Genomic DNA, 15,567 nt, shown 5'->3' on the forward strand with positions numbered 1-15,567 from the left:
ACATGATCTGTCAGCGGCTACGCATTGATTACTCGCCATAATAGGCTCAACGGCCACTTTGGCTCTGGAGTAGGAACTTGACAAATTATGCGCATGAATCACCGCCGCTTTCGTTTAATGGCCTTACCTCGGTTAGGTTATTTACTGGTCTTACATTTCCGCCCATTTTTGGGGTTTTATTTTTTTCAGTTTGGGAGAACTGAGGTGATTGACAACACGCTGAATCCGGATTTTGTGAGGAAATTCATATTGGACTACTTCTTTGAAGAGCGGCAAAATCTTCGATTTGACTTGTAAGTAATCATTATTAACCGCCAAATGTGCCGAATAGAGGTGTCTGTACATTTACATATACATCTGTAAATAGAATATTTTTTTTCAGGTAGCATTGGGCAAACATTTTTTTTACAACGGCCTTGAATGTGTGACTCTTTTCTTGTGTTATTTATCTAGCTATCCAGCTATCTGGCTAGCTATCTCTATTACTTCATGTTACTTTCAGGTTGAGTGAACGCTGGCGCATGTGGCTGCCGCTGCTCACCCGCAGAAAAAAACATCAGATGACTGTAAAGTGGCCTTTAGAGTTTTGAAAGGCGCTTATAAATGAAATGTATTATTATTATTATTATTATTTCAAATATATATATATATATATATATATATATATATATATATATATATATATATATATATATATATATTTCTAAGTTTCATGCTGTTGTTTGCTTAGTTGGCCGCCGAACACAAGGCCCACAATGGAAGCACAGAAAATCTATGGTCAATCTGAGGTGAACAGACACAGCGTGTGAAACTGTCATCCTCAGGTCGGAAATCTGGCCTTGGGCAGAATTTAGGACTTGAACTCCTTCACAGGAAAACAACCCATTAAAATGTCTACATCCTGTTGGTTTATGGATGTTGGTGCTTGGGGGCTTCCAGTGGTGTGGTATTTATTTTTTCCAGTTGATAACATCGCAGGATTTACCTTATTTCCTCCCATGTCCTCGGGCGTCCGCTCCGCGTTGTCCTCAGCCCGCCTATGAACTGACAAAGCTCCACGGCGACGCCTTTTACCTTTTCACATGCGCTTTTTTAGAGTGAGTCATATGCCGCCGTGAGACAGTTGGACTTTTGGCAAATGAATTCAGAAAACTTTGACCGTAGGTGTGACAACCCCCCCCGGCCCCCCCTACTTACCCTCCCTCCTCCTCCTCCTCCTCCTCCTCTCTGATTACATCCCTCATTGAATTAAGCGAGTGTTTTGCTTGGTTTTATTTTATTAACCATAAGCTAATTATCTCCGAATCTGTGAGACGTGCAGATGAACCGACTTGGGATTTGTAAGTGCGCAGTGTAGCAAAAGGGTAACCATAACAACCAGGTCGAAAGTATGGTGGGTGTGATGTCAAAGTAGACGGGGCGAAGCATTCGAATCGTAATCTCAAAGGTACGTCTGTGGGATTTTTTTTAATGCATGATGAAAAGCGACTAAATATTGTCAAAATACACTTAATTACTACAAGATTGACAGTTGACTGCTGTTTTCGAAAGCTAAGATGCTAACGACTGCAAGTCGTAGCCATCACAGGGCTGCTTGACGATTTGAAATTAATTGCCTCACTTCTCAGATAGCTGAGAGTGGAAGGATGAGCAGTTACGGCCCGTTCACTCCGATTAACTCATTCGATGCCAGACGATAGGCAAAAATGTATCCACTCCAGTGCCAGGGTTTTTGTCATTGTCACTTGAATTCCACGATCCACAGAGAATCTTGAGTTTTAGGACCTCATAAAAATTCAATTCAGCATAAGACATGCTAGACTCTCTTCGTTGATCAGAAAAAAATAGTTAATTCCTAAATTGTATGAGTCTGGAGTTATCTGTGCTTGAAATGGGGGCAGCTGTACAAAATACAATACAATGCATACATATTGATTTATATAGCGCTTTAACAATAGCTGAAGCTGGAGCAAAGCGCTAACGTGAACAAAAGGCAAACGCTGCCATCTTGTGGAAGGGGAAAAACATTGTCAGAGGTCTGACCAGCGCTTGATCGGCACCAAAGACCAAAATTCGGGAATGGTGCTCATGAGTTAATGGGTATTATCCCGCAAATAATTCTATTGACGGCAAGCTAAAAGTGACATCCCAAACCCGAATTACAGTCCACTTGATACTGTTCAACCTGACCATTCTTTTAAATCAACCCCATGTCCCCCCCTTTCAAAATATTACCCCAATAAACGACACTGCGCTTTTAGCGACAGCTGACCTAAAGCTGTTAAACGATCTCCCGATATGTCGAACGAATATCCCGCTTGATTGCCTCCAATTTTTTTATGAGGAGCCTCTGCACTTCGCAGAGCTATTCCAGGTCAAATTATCTCTTGGTGGCTATTGTACGGGGGGGATATGAGGTGTGAATAATACTCCCCGATGATCGGTCGGTCGGTCAGACATTCACGTATCTCGCGCAGAATATAGATAAACCCCTCGCAATATATGTGTGACATCCAATTAGTCCGTTCAGTGTCAGTTTAACGGGGAGAGGGACGCCTGCGACGTCGGCAAGTGCATTCCCGCCGCTTTTGGTACGATTTCTGGTGACAAGCTGCCTGGCTCAGTATCCGTCTGCTAATCCCCCTGTTGTCTTCCCAGCTGAGCTCTTTCCCCCCCCCCCATACCCCCTTCCTCCCCAAAAATCATTGTAATTCATCACTCGTGTTCTCCCCTTTGCGTAGGTACGACGTCGACTCCAAGAGTGCCAACCTCTCGAAACACGTGAGTGCCCGAAACGCTTCCTTCTCTCCGATTTGTGTGTGTCTTGATGAGCCACTCTGGTTAATAACTCCCATTAGGAGCAATTCAGCCACACAACAGTCATCAGGGTCCTTACACTTGAGTGTGTTTATCTTTATCGGGAAAATACTCCCTTGCGTAGCTTTTGGTTGATGAGACTTCAACTTACGAACTTAATTGGCTTCCAGACAGAGTGTGTAAGGTGAAAAGTGTGTATCTCAAACAAAAAATTTCCATAGGAAACCATTAAAATTGGAATAATCCGTTCCCGGGTTTCCTTAAAATATACTTTTCAACTAAATAAGCCTTAAAACTACACACAACATACCTTATTCTATGTATAATAAATGTGCTATTGTATTGTAATGAAAGAAATACACTGCATTGTATCATAAAGTCACTTTATTTACATTTGTGATGGTCATTTATGGCTTGATGGAATGGCGTTGGAGGTCGAAGGTCAAAGGGAATTGCTGTTTAGAAAGAGGCGCATTGCATGAGGACTGTAATTAAAGAAATAAACTATGCTCTAAAATAAAGTTTTATTTACTTTTTTGATGGTCGTTGATAGCTTATGGAAGGAGAGTCACCTTCCATAAGGACTGTTGGTAACTTAACCTCTGGTGCTCTTCGGTCGTGTGCTTCCGCCGAAGATCACTCCGCCAGCCGTGGTGGGTGTGTATTATGAAAATAGTGCTTACTATAAGGTTTAATTTTCATTAATTTGACGTTTGTAAGACGAAAAGTTTGTAAGATAAGGTGTTTGTAAGTTGAGGTCTCACTGTATTAGTGGAACAAGTGAGGATGATAAATACATGCCTTATTATCAGCCATTTTGTCCACTTTGAAGGCATCTGTTTCATCCTTGACAATCGCACCATGATTTTGCGGTTCGGGAAAAAAAACATGGAGATTTTATTATCATTTTTGAAAAATGACAATTCTGCCCCCCCTTCCATCTCATTTTGACTCTCATTTCCCGCACCTACAATTGATCCAAATAGGAAGTGATAAATCATTGTAACGCTGATATCAATAATGACAACAACAAAAAAGACATTTGACAGGTATCATTTTCTTTCTATCGCATTTCTATCTGCTTGGTTTCTTCTCCATCTCTCACCGTCTTCTTTCTATTTCTCCCTTTTCCCATTTCACTCCGTCAACGTGTCTTCTCTCCCTCCTCCCCCTGCCTCCATCGCCATCACATCATCTCAAAATCAATAAACCTTGCTACAAGAAGAGACACCCCCTCCCCTCCGCAACAGACCCCTGAGATGATGCAGGTGTCCAAAGGGACGCGAGGGTGTGGGGAGAGGGGGGCACAGAGCCAATCCATTAGACGTGTTTTTTTTTTTTTAACATGAAAGGTGTAGGCGACGGGCACACCTGGGAGCCGGGTGTGAAAGATGATGAAATATGGAGGGAAATGTGGCACGCTCACTCAACAAAATAAATAAATAAATACATAAATAAATGCATGAATACACAAATAAATACATAAATAAATACACAAATACATAAATGCACAAATAAATAAATACACAAATAAATACATAAATGCACAAATAAATAAATACACAAATAAATACTAAATAAATACATGAATAAATACACAAATAAATACATAAATACACAAATAAATACATAAATGCACAAGTAAATAAATAAATAAATAAGTAAATACATAAATGCATACATACACAAATAAATACATACACAAATAAATACATATACGCAAATAAATACATACGCAAAAAATACATACACAAAAAAAATACGCAAATAAATACATACACAAATACATAAATAAATACACAAATAAATAAAAACATAAATACACAAATAAATAAATACACAAATAAATGTATACACAAATAAATAAATACACAAATAAATAAATAAATGAAAAAATAAATAAATACACAAATAAATAAATAAATAAATAAATACATAAATAAATACACAAATACATCCATAGATACATACATAAATAAAAATGAAAGTCGCACACTCATTCTGTCTATTTAAACCATCACATTAAATGTTTTTCAACTGAATCGACACAACTTGGTCCTTTTTTTCCCCCAATTTAGTGCTTTTACTATTTAACTCATTCACTGCCATTCTCGAATGTATTCAGGTTTTAGTTTTTTAATCAAGCGCTGGTCAAACCTCTGGCAATTTTATTTTTTTCCCTTCCACGGAGGGGAAGCATTTGCCTTTTGTCCATGTTAGTGCTTTGTTACAGCTTCAGCTCTTTAAGAGCTATCTAAATTATTATGTATGTATTGTATTTTGTACCGCCGCCCCCATTTCAAGCTCAGATAACTTAGACCCATATAATTTAGGAATTAATTCTTTTTTTCGAATGAAAGAAGAGAGTTTAAGGTTTCTTACGCTGCATTGACTGTTTATGTTGTCCTATAACTCAATATTCTGTGGATCCTGCAATTTGAGCAAAAATGACAAAAACCCTGGCACTGGAGTGGACAAATTTTGCATATCTTCTGCCAGTGAATCAGTTAAATGGATCTTGTAGTGACATCGTTTCTAAAATACACACTAATGAGGTAAGAGCACATTCAAATCACGATCCGCGGTCCATTTGATACGCTAATGACCGAGCGGCGGCGTATTAGCGGACTCTCTCATTCCAACAGCAAACGATCGTGACAATAACCTCGCTGAGGCAGATTCAATGAAATCGGAACGCGGCTGTCCATCTATGTCAGCTTCAGTATTAAAGACACTAAAAGGATCAATCATGGTCATGCCTCTCTGGTGCCCGATCTTGACAAATCATGTCTGCCCCTTGCTATGACGTTCAGAGAGCGGCCATATTTCCCCAAATAGCTCCCTTCCAAATTCATGTATCCGTTTACAGCGTCATATGCGGCAACACGTTTGTTTGCCTTGTTTGTGGGGGCTACATGCCCTCCTCGTGGGATTCTGTCTCATCCAATGTAAAGTCTCATTCCCGCGCGCTGTGAAAATGGAATTTAATTTGGCAGGAAAATGGCAGGGGAGCCGAGTGGGGCAGCTGTGAGGGCTATTGGGAGAAAGACTCAATCTTCTTGCTGATATTATCTCCCAAAAGGGGCCACTGAAACGATTTTGGGTCTGTCTAACGGAAACCTTTTTCATTTCTTTCGGCGTTTTTAGCCTTGAATACTGAGCACATTTCTTCTCTGTTATTTACTCCGCAGGACTTTCTGGGCCAGGCCTACTGTACATTAGGCGAGGCGGTCGGGTCTTTGGGCAGCCGCTTAGAAAAGCCTCTCGGGTGAGTGGACCAATTGTTTCTGTAATTATATATTGATTATTACAACCTCATTGAATCAAAAAAAGAAAAAAAAGGGCCTTTTCATGTGCGCACACCTGCTGCTCGACGCAACAGGGGAGATCCTTAACAATTTTAATGAGGGCTAATGACGGTTAATTTCATTGTTCAATCAATCTCCAGCGGGATTCCGTTGCACCCCCCGCGTGCGCACGTGAGATGAGAATTTTCAACCGAACCACCTCGGGAACACTTCAAGCTTGTGTCAAGCACTTCCCGGGCCAAACGTTAAACAAAATGAAGGCAGTTGAGTGCTGTGAACGAGGGGCTTGTATTTAACTCTTACCCACCGATAAGCTCCAACGTGTCACCCTGAGTCGTTGTTTAGTGAAAATTTGCATTTTTATGAGTGCCTCTTGAGACGCCGCCGTGGAAATTTGCATTTTCATCATCAATAACATTGCCAGCCAAAAAAGCTCTCAAATCAAAAAAACAAACACAAACAACAGAGATACAGCCATTTTGTTTCCTCCACTACAAGAACCGTTTACGAGTAGTTTCTCGAAACGGAGCCTCTGTATGGGATGCTCACACACCATACGGTTATAAATAATGACCCAGACGATGTATACGTTCCCGTTCACTGATTACGAGATGGATATGTACTGTGGTATCTATCGTTTTTACGGGTTATGCTTGTGCAGCCCAAAACGTAATTACCTGTCTCGGGCCAAAAGCCTGATTGCAAATCCTTGTCGCTTGATTAGAGGATTCACTGCTTTTCCCTCCCTCTCGCATGCTCGCACTCAGAAAGTATTCTTCGGAGCGGGGTTGTTTTTTTTGTGTCGCGTCGAAACTAAAAGGGAGAAGGAGGGAAGGTCTTGAAGCGCGTGTAAAACTACTCAGGTTGATGGATTTAGAACTCCAATCGCTCTGCCTTATTTCCTTTTTATTTAATTTGATTTGTAATTGTATTTTTTTATGATATATTTTATATTTTAGATTTTATTTAATATAGTTTACTTTATATTTTACTTCATATTTTATTGCATTTAATTATATTTTATTTTCTATTTTATTTTTAATTGTATTTTATTGTATTTTGTTTTATTTTATGTTATATTTTATTTTACTTTATATAATTTACTTTATATTATATTGTATATGTTATATTTTATAATTTATTTTATTTTTAACTTTATTTTATGTTATATTTTATTGTATATTAGATTTTAGATTGTATTTTATATTATATATTTTACTTTATATATTATTTTATTTAATATTTTATATTATATTTTATTTTTAATTGTATTTGTTTTATTTTATAAGCTTTTTTATGTTTATTTTATTGTATTGTATTTTTTTTGTATTTTCTTTCATTTTATTTACTTTTTTATGCTAACTTATGTGTGTGTGTTTTTTAATTGTATTTTTACAGTCCTTTCTATTACTCGTGCTACTCCCTGCTGAGGCATAAACCCACGTCGATTCAAACTTTTAATGAAACTAATCTTTCACGGCACTTATTTACATCTCTTGACTTCTGTTTCACCGCTTATCTATTTTTTTAGTTTGTTTCAAGGCCAGATTCATCAGCAGCCTAGTGAAATCTGCTATTTTGAAAGACCATACTGTAATAAAATGAAGGAAAAAAACAACACGTGTTTGGTAGTTTTACACCTCCCACATACGCAAAACATTTAAAAACACACAAATATTACTTATCACCTGTTCTCACTCCCTCGCTTGCACAGTTCTCCAAATAAGTACCCTCGGTGTACGCTTGCTTCAAGCTAATTGAAGTTTACTGTAAAATAGTCGAATGCAACGAGATGTAACAAAAATCCGACCTGAAATTCTGCGACGTTGGAGGAGGGAGGGGGGGTGCTTCTCGTGTAGCACACGGGAGGCATTTACTGTATTTCCCTTGTGCCGAAATGAGAAGACTTGCATTTGGCTTCAAGCTGCGCTCTTTGACCCCAATTCCGGGCCACTTAAACGGCTGCCTGAGTCGATCTCTTGTCGGGCAATTCTGCTAAAGTGGTGCTCATCAGACGACCTGCTTCTTTTTGTCACATTGCCACACCTCTTGAAAAGTCATGTCGAGGTGCTTTGCTCTGCTTTTTTTTGTACCCCCTCACTAGCATTGTTGATAGATGATAGTTGTTCACTGGATGACATGTCACTGTGGGGTGCCTCACCTGCTTCCACCGTCGAATTTTTCCTTTTGGTGGACGCCGTGGGTGCACGACAGAGAGCCCTTTGTGACTTGTAAAAGAGAGCCGCACCCAAATGTTGACTCTGAATATGTGTCACAGAGTGAAATGGTGCATTCACATTTTTTTTACTCTCGTTTTAGCCTTTGGCTTGTACAAAATACCTCCATTGTGCGTTTACACCAGTGGTGGGCCGTCACGTCCTGTGAGGCCTTCACTGCTGGCCTAAAAATATCTACATCACAGATATGTGAATTATATTTTGTTCATGAATTCCTCTTAAATCATTCCAAATACTCTTTCAGCTTCAGGGCCTGCAAGGCCTTCTCTGCTGGCCTAAAATATCTGAATCACACACTAATGTGAACTATATTTTGCCTATGAATTCTTGTGAAATAATTCCAAATTATCTTTCAGCTTCCTTTCATTGCTTTTCCCCTTGTTGTGCCGCTTCCAGATGTGTGTTTTCGTATTCAAGCATTTAACCAATCACATTTCAGCCATCATTTGTTACTAGGATCGGAAATCTACCTGGACGCCTTCACAATCAGTTCTGCAGGCCTAGAGCATAAAATAAGTGTCAATTAAACTGTTGCTTTGACCAATCAGTTTTCGAGTTGGCAACCCAAGGCCTGCTCGAAGGCACTGAAAGCATCAGTTTTCGCAAACTGTGATTGGCTAGTCACATGATTGGCTAGTCACTAGTATCACTAGCCGCTGGTGATAAGAGCATACTGGCCAGAGCTAGCACTTTATCAGTAGCGAGCTGCATAAGCAAATACATTTTTGTGTTGAGTTAATAGCGGTTTTGTCAACCGAGAAGAAATGGATTTGGTTGCAAATTTACTATTAATGCCATTTTCAAGACATCATTAAGAAAGGTTGCATAGCTCCGAAGCTAGCAAAAATAGCAAATAATATTGCACTTTTATGAGGTTCATCGTAAAAATTCGACACGGTTTAAAGGCAGTATTTTTTACGTTTCTTCAAGTCAAAAGTTATTTCCTAACCACCACAATCGCAGCTGTGAAGTGATTCAGACATAGCGCTATCGAAGGCCTAGCAATGAAATCTATAGTTTGCCACTGGTTTACATATACAAAATATGCTCATGAGCTCTTGTCTTCTTTTTTAAAAATATATATTTGGTTTTTCTTGTGTTTTTGTTAACAGAGGCATTTCCGGCAAAAAATGCGGCACTATCATCGTGAAAGCCGAGGAACTGAACAACTGCAGGGTGAGCAAACTGATTCGCGATTGGTTGATGGAACGACCTTGTTTCCATGTCGTGCCTTTTCCTTGTCGCATGCTCACCAGGAGTCGGTGATGATGCAGTTTTGCGGCAACAAATTAGACAAGAAGGATTTTTTCGGCAAATCGGATCCCTTCCTGGTCTTCTACAGGAGCAACGAGGACAGCACGTGCGTTGTTGTTCCTTTCTTCTACTCCGCTTTAGAAGGGGGAGGCTTTAATCCTCCTCTGCATCCAGGGGAAATTGGTTTCATTGATTTGTCGTTCCCTCCGGATCAAAAAAGGGCTCTGAAATCAAGTTGAAAGAAGCCATGTTTGCGCAACAATTTGAGTTACCGGGAGGGAGTTGAATCAGGAAATATGTGCTATTTATGTTCGAATAACATACGTAGCATCCCCCGCTAATCTTTCATCCCCGATCTCTCTTTCCGTAGGTTTACCATCTGCCACAAAACGGAAGTAGTGAAGAACACATTGGACCCTGTGTGGCAAGCCTTTAAAATCCCCGTTCGCGCACTTTGCAACGGGGACTACGACAGGTATGCCGCCATTTTCCCAAATGTACGATGAATGGAGTCCATTTTACGCACTAGCCTGATGCTAAATATTTGTTATAACTATTCAGACAAATAACCATGTTAAAAACTATTTATATGTATATTGAAAATATGGCCGCTGCACTACTATCATCGTAAAAAAGACATGACAAATAAGTATGGAGGATTACGAATAAAATCTAATCTAATATAATCTAATGTAATCAAATTCCTTAGTGTAACTGGTACCTTGCATGGATAATTGAGACAATGTGCAAAGTATCTGGAAAAAGGGTGGTGGCCAGGGTGCGGAGGGTTCAATAGGATTTTTCCACGCTCTTGTTTTGATTCTTGCAGTGTGCAAGTCCTCGAGAGTGGGTAGGGCGGTGCCAAAATCAAATTCCTTAGTGTAACTGGTACCTCGCATGGATAATTGAGACAATGTGCAAAGTATCTGGAAAAAGGGTGGTGGCCAGGGTGCGGAGGGTTCAAAAGGATTTTTTTTTCCAGTTGAAGTCGAAAAATGCACAATGGACATGCACAGTCCCACACGGTTACTCCTTTTGTTGCGTCTGTGACATGATATAAGAAACAACTAAGCCTCTTGTATGGCACTCGTGCAGTTAAGATTTCTAAAAATATGTATTTATGGAATAAGCACCCACCTCATTTGTCCTGCTAAAAAGTAACGAGTACGACTCAGTCCATCGGTATCCATTGTGGTGCTGGTGTTGACCCCACCCACCCACCACTCATCCATCTCAAGAACCGAGAGTCGATCAGCGCGCAGGTTTATGAGGAGCTCCTGCTCCTTAACTTTATTACCTCCTTCCCTGTAATGATGCTCATCCGGCCGCCTACGCCGGAGCTCCGAGGGCCATTAGCGCCGCTTCGGGTTTCGACTCCTTGCCTTTTATTGAAAGATGAGAAGGATGGGTGTTTTCAATTACATGCAATTTGTTTCGGGGAAGCCACGCCGCAGCGCCATAGTAAGAACAAAGTCGGGCATCCCTATTTTCTCCTTAATAAAGATTTGTCTGTGTCAGCTCTCATTTGTATAGGACTCGTCCATCGATGAAAAGGTTTCTTCAGCCGTCATCTGTAGTTCTTTGACGGCGTCGGACGTTTTGCTCCTCATCTGAAGAGCTTTGTCAGTGAACTAAAGTTGTGCTGGTAACTCTGGCCCTATATATATATCCCTAATGGACAAAGGTGGCGATGCCAGACCTCTTCTTTGATAGGTCCCTGCAGAGGACTACTCCCTGAAGCTAATCGGATTACTTTTTTTGTCCTGTTTGGTTACCTCTAAAGTGCTATTCCTGGCTCTGATTGCCCCATTAGCACTGGTATCACCTCATCAGCATGATAAACCTATGTGATAACGACCTAAGAAGTCTGTTGTAAGCACAATCTACATTAAACCATTAGGGATTTATATATATAGGACCAGAGTTACCAGCACCACTTTAGCTCGCTGACGAAGCTTTTCGGATGAGGAGCGAAACTGTACTGTACTGTATATCGGGATGCCGTCACGGCATACGAGAAGCCAATGAATTTTCGTCTTGAGGAAGAGCGTACGACGGGAGGCAGGTGTAGCTGTTTGGAAATGGAGATAAGCCGCCGAAGGGATCTACGGCGAAGCCAACAAAAAGAAATTAGCATTTTTTCCGATCAAATTGACTGGCGCCATCCATGATCATACATCTTTCTCATTTTAATGAGGACTGCCACGCGGCTGACAAATACAGCTTTGTCTTTCGGCGGGATTTAATGACGCCGCCAGCGGCACTGCAGCGAATTTCGTCAGGATAAACATAAAAGTCTCTTTCGAGAAGATGACAAAAAAAACTAACCCTCATTCTATCCTTTTTTGTCACAGAACAATCAAGGTGGAGGTGTACGACTGGGACAGAGACGGCGGGTAATATGCGTGTTTGTCTCTTGGAAGATTACCGTATTTTCTGGAATATAAGGTGCACCTTCAACGAACGACATATTTAAAAATAACATTTTCCATACATAAGGTGCACCGCATTATAAGGGACACTTTCAACGAATGACATATTTTATAAACCTTTTCCATACATAAGGCGCACCGCATTATAAGGGGCACCTTCAATGAATGACATATTTGAAAACGTTTTCCATGCGTAAGGCGCACCCGTATTATGAGGCGCATGGTCAGCTTTTGAAAAAAATCTTTTCTTTTATGTGCTCCTTATAGTGCAGTAAATACATTTCTTAAAAGTTCATCAACGAGTCAAAAATGAACATTTAATCACAGATAAGTCCGCTGAGGTTGAAACGGACATTTTTGGCGAAGTGTCGGAATCCCAGACACCAATATTTATCCCGTGTGATTCTTATCTGCATTATTGTCATCCGTTATTGTGAAGAGATGTCATTAAAAAGACAAAGTCGCCAAGTCGATTATGTTAAAAAAAATAAAGACATAAAAATAAGCGCTTTGGAAGCTTTTCCTCCGCCGGGTTGTTCCCACGTTAAAAGCCTCTTGATGAGTCTGGCTGACTGACACCGCCGCATATTGATGAGGAGTTGTTCCTTTTATCATTTCAACTCCTTTCTATTCAGCGTAGGTGCTTTTATTTGTTATTTTTTTACATGGTGCGCAGTGATAACGTCGCCCGACATGTTTTTTTTCTTCCACTTCCTACAGTCACGACTTTATTGGCGAATTCAGCACCAGCTACAGAGAATTATCCAGAGGGCAGAGCCAATTCAACGTCTACGAGGTGAGCTCACAATGAATCAACGTTTTGACAGTTAGTATATTAAAATCAAAAAAGGCTTCAATATGAAAAACAGCTCTTATTTTAAATCTTTTTTTTTTATTTATCTCGCCTTCCCCTTTGCTGCTTTTGTTTGTGTGTTCAAGCCACATTTTCCTCCTCACCTTCAGACTCAATTTGAAGGCATAAATCCTCAACTTTCCGCGTTAAACCCACGAGGCCATCTCTCCTCACTTTAACCTTGCTATCATATTTATCAGACAGAACGACCTTGGTTATTAAAAATGAAGCTTAAAAAAAATTGCTTGACACTCGTGTTGAATTTTGATTTTACGCGGGTCAGTTGTCTCATTGACAAAAGTTGCTGTTGGAAAAGGAAGATCATAATCCTGAAATTTGATTTTTTTCTCCCAGGTAGTCAATCCAAAGAAGAGAGATAAGAAGAAAAAATATCTAAATTCTGGAACGGTAAGCAGCAATCGAAAATAATCATACTTAATAATAATAATAATAATAATAATAATAATACTGCTACTACTACTAATACTACTACTACTAATACTACTACTAATACTACTACTAATACTACTACTACTAATAATAATAATACTACTACTACCAATACTAATACTACTACTACTACTACTACTAATACTACTACTATGACTACTACGACTACTAATACTACTACTACTAATACTACTTCTCATACTACTTCTAATACTACTACTACTACTACCACCACTAATACTACTACTACTTCTTATACTACTACTTCTAATACTACTACTAATACTACTGCTAATACTACTACTAATACTACTACTAATACTACTACTTCTAATACTACTACTACTAATACTAATACTAATACTAATTCTAATACTAATACTAATAAATACATCATCACTTTGTCACTGACATGAATGCACCCTTTACCTTTTTGTCTCCAAGGTAACGCTGTTGTCATTCCTCGTGGATATCGAAGTCACCTTTCTGGACTACATAAAAGGAGGGTGGGTGAAAGATTTTTTTTTTTAATATGATATTGATCACTCATTAAAAAAGCAATATTAAGTCATTCACTGCCATTCACGAATTGATTCGGGAATTGAAAATATGACAAAGAGCGCCATTCACGAATTTGTTTGGGGGTTGTTTTTTAATAATAATAACAATAATCATCATCATCATCATAATACATTTTATTTCAAGCGCCTTTCAAAGCTCTCGCGAACACTTTATAGTCACAGAAAAGCATAGATACAATAATAAATAAAATACGATTATAAATAGAATACAATTATAAATAGAATACAATAAATACAATTCAATTATATATACGTATATAGAAACAAGAGAGAGCGCTACACAGAAAATACAATTTTAAATAGGTGGCTTTTGAGATGGGATTTGAAGGTGGAATGGCAGCAAATGAGTTAAGCTAACTGCTTATTTGAGTCAACTGTTTTAAATTAATCAGCTCATCTGATTTCAGATTTTTTTTTATGTTTACTATTTTGTGAAACAAAATTGACTTGAGTACCGTCTTACATATTTTTATATATCTGTATAAGGCGCACCCAAAAAAATGACCCTGCACCTTATACGCAGTTGCGCCTTATATGTGAAGTAATATTGAGCCACAACAGGTCTCACAACTACTATCAGCAGCCACCGACTCCATTTCCCCCCCTGTAGAAGAAGTATTGCATAACCCTAACCCTTACTGTAGCGCCTTATAATGTGGTGTGACTTATATATATTTTTTAATTATATATTATACTTGGAAACCTTTTTTCATTCATTGAAAGTGCGCCTTATAGTCCAGTGTGCCTTATACACGTATATGGTAAAAAATGAAAATACACCATTCATAGGTGGTGCTCCTTAAACATTATACAAAACGTGTCCTCACTAAGGAAAGGTTGGGAAACCCTGTAGTCAAAAAATATATGTATTAAAAATATATATATATATATCTTTAGTTTTGTCTACCTCGTGTACCTTGTCAAAGACTTTCTTGTTGATTTCCATCAAAATCAATAAGATATTGAATCACGTGGCGGGGATGCGCTCAGTGAATGTCACCGAGCAAGTCGCTGTTCATTTCGTGCGCTCGCATCCCCGCCCAAGCACTGCGCGTGGGCACCTTTGCCGCTCGAAAGAGCGAAATGTCGGCATCTCTTCGCAGGTGGTTTGATTATAACCCCCTAGTCGGTTTTGGCTAGCCGCTTTGACTCATATAACCCCCTTTTACCCCGCTACTTTGATTGACGGCTCTTCCCAATGCTTCAACCCAATCAGCTAATTGCTCATTTGGACCTCATTAGACGTACGATCGGGCTAGCGGCATTAGCATAAACCCCTGATTCGGGGCTAGTCTCCCGTCTCAATCCTGCTTCTCATTCTATTCAGCGCGCCCGCTAAAGCGTTGAAACCACCCATGGCTCGGCACAAAGAAGCTTCTATTCACAAGGCCCTGGAATGAAAATGAACAGTTGTTGGCCCTATCTTTCATTTGGAGTCGTGTCTTTGATGGCTGCTCTTGTCACTCATGCTGACAGATATTGCCCAACCCCCCTTTTATTTTGCCTGCGGAATTGAGTATTGAAACCAGAATAGAAGCCGGAGGAAACCGTGCCCCCGTATTGAACGTATTGTGAGGGAGATGTCATTTGGAAAGAGGGAGCAGACATCCAGCGGCGGAACAAAGAATTTGGTGT

At 39.5% G+C, this 15,567-nt stretch overlaps 1 protein-coding gene across 7 annotated transcripts in view; it reads left to right on the top strand.

The window, feature by feature from the left end:
* LOC148881694 (copine-8) overlaps positions 1–15,567 on the top strand; it is a 43,011-nt gene that overhangs the window by 15,142 nt on the left and 12,302 nt on the right. For all 7 annotated transcript variants that reach the window (XM_088989220.1, XM_088989219.1, XM_088989222.1 and 4 more), the window contains 10 exons: positions 190–293; positions 2,742–2,781; positions 6,009–6,085; positions 9,475–9,538; positions 9,619–9,722; positions 9,987–10,091; positions 11,971–12,012; positions 12,769–12,844; positions 13,256–13,309; positions 13,796–13,857. In XM_088989220.1, the coding sequence (XP_088845346.1) occupies positions 190–293; positions 2,742–2,781; positions 6,009–6,085; positions 9,475–9,538; positions 9,619–9,722; positions 9,987–10,091; positions 11,971–12,012; positions 12,769–12,844; positions 13,256–13,309; positions 13,796–13,857 (728 nt within the window). The remainder of the gene's footprint in view (positions 1–189; positions 294–2,741; positions 2,782–6,008; positions 6,086–9,474; positions 9,539–9,618; positions 9,723–9,986; positions 10,092–11,970; positions 12,013–12,768; positions 12,845–13,255; positions 13,310–13,795; positions 13,858–15,567) is intronic.

Source organism: Hippocampus bargibanti, linkage group LG22 (genome assembly GCF_051943395.1).
Source record: "Hippocampus bargibanti isolate YZ-2025 linkage group LG22, ASM5194339v1, whole genome shotgun sequence".
NCBI lineage: Eukaryota > Metazoa > Chordata > Actinopteri > Syngnathiformes > Syngnathidae > Hippocampus > Hippocampus bargibanti.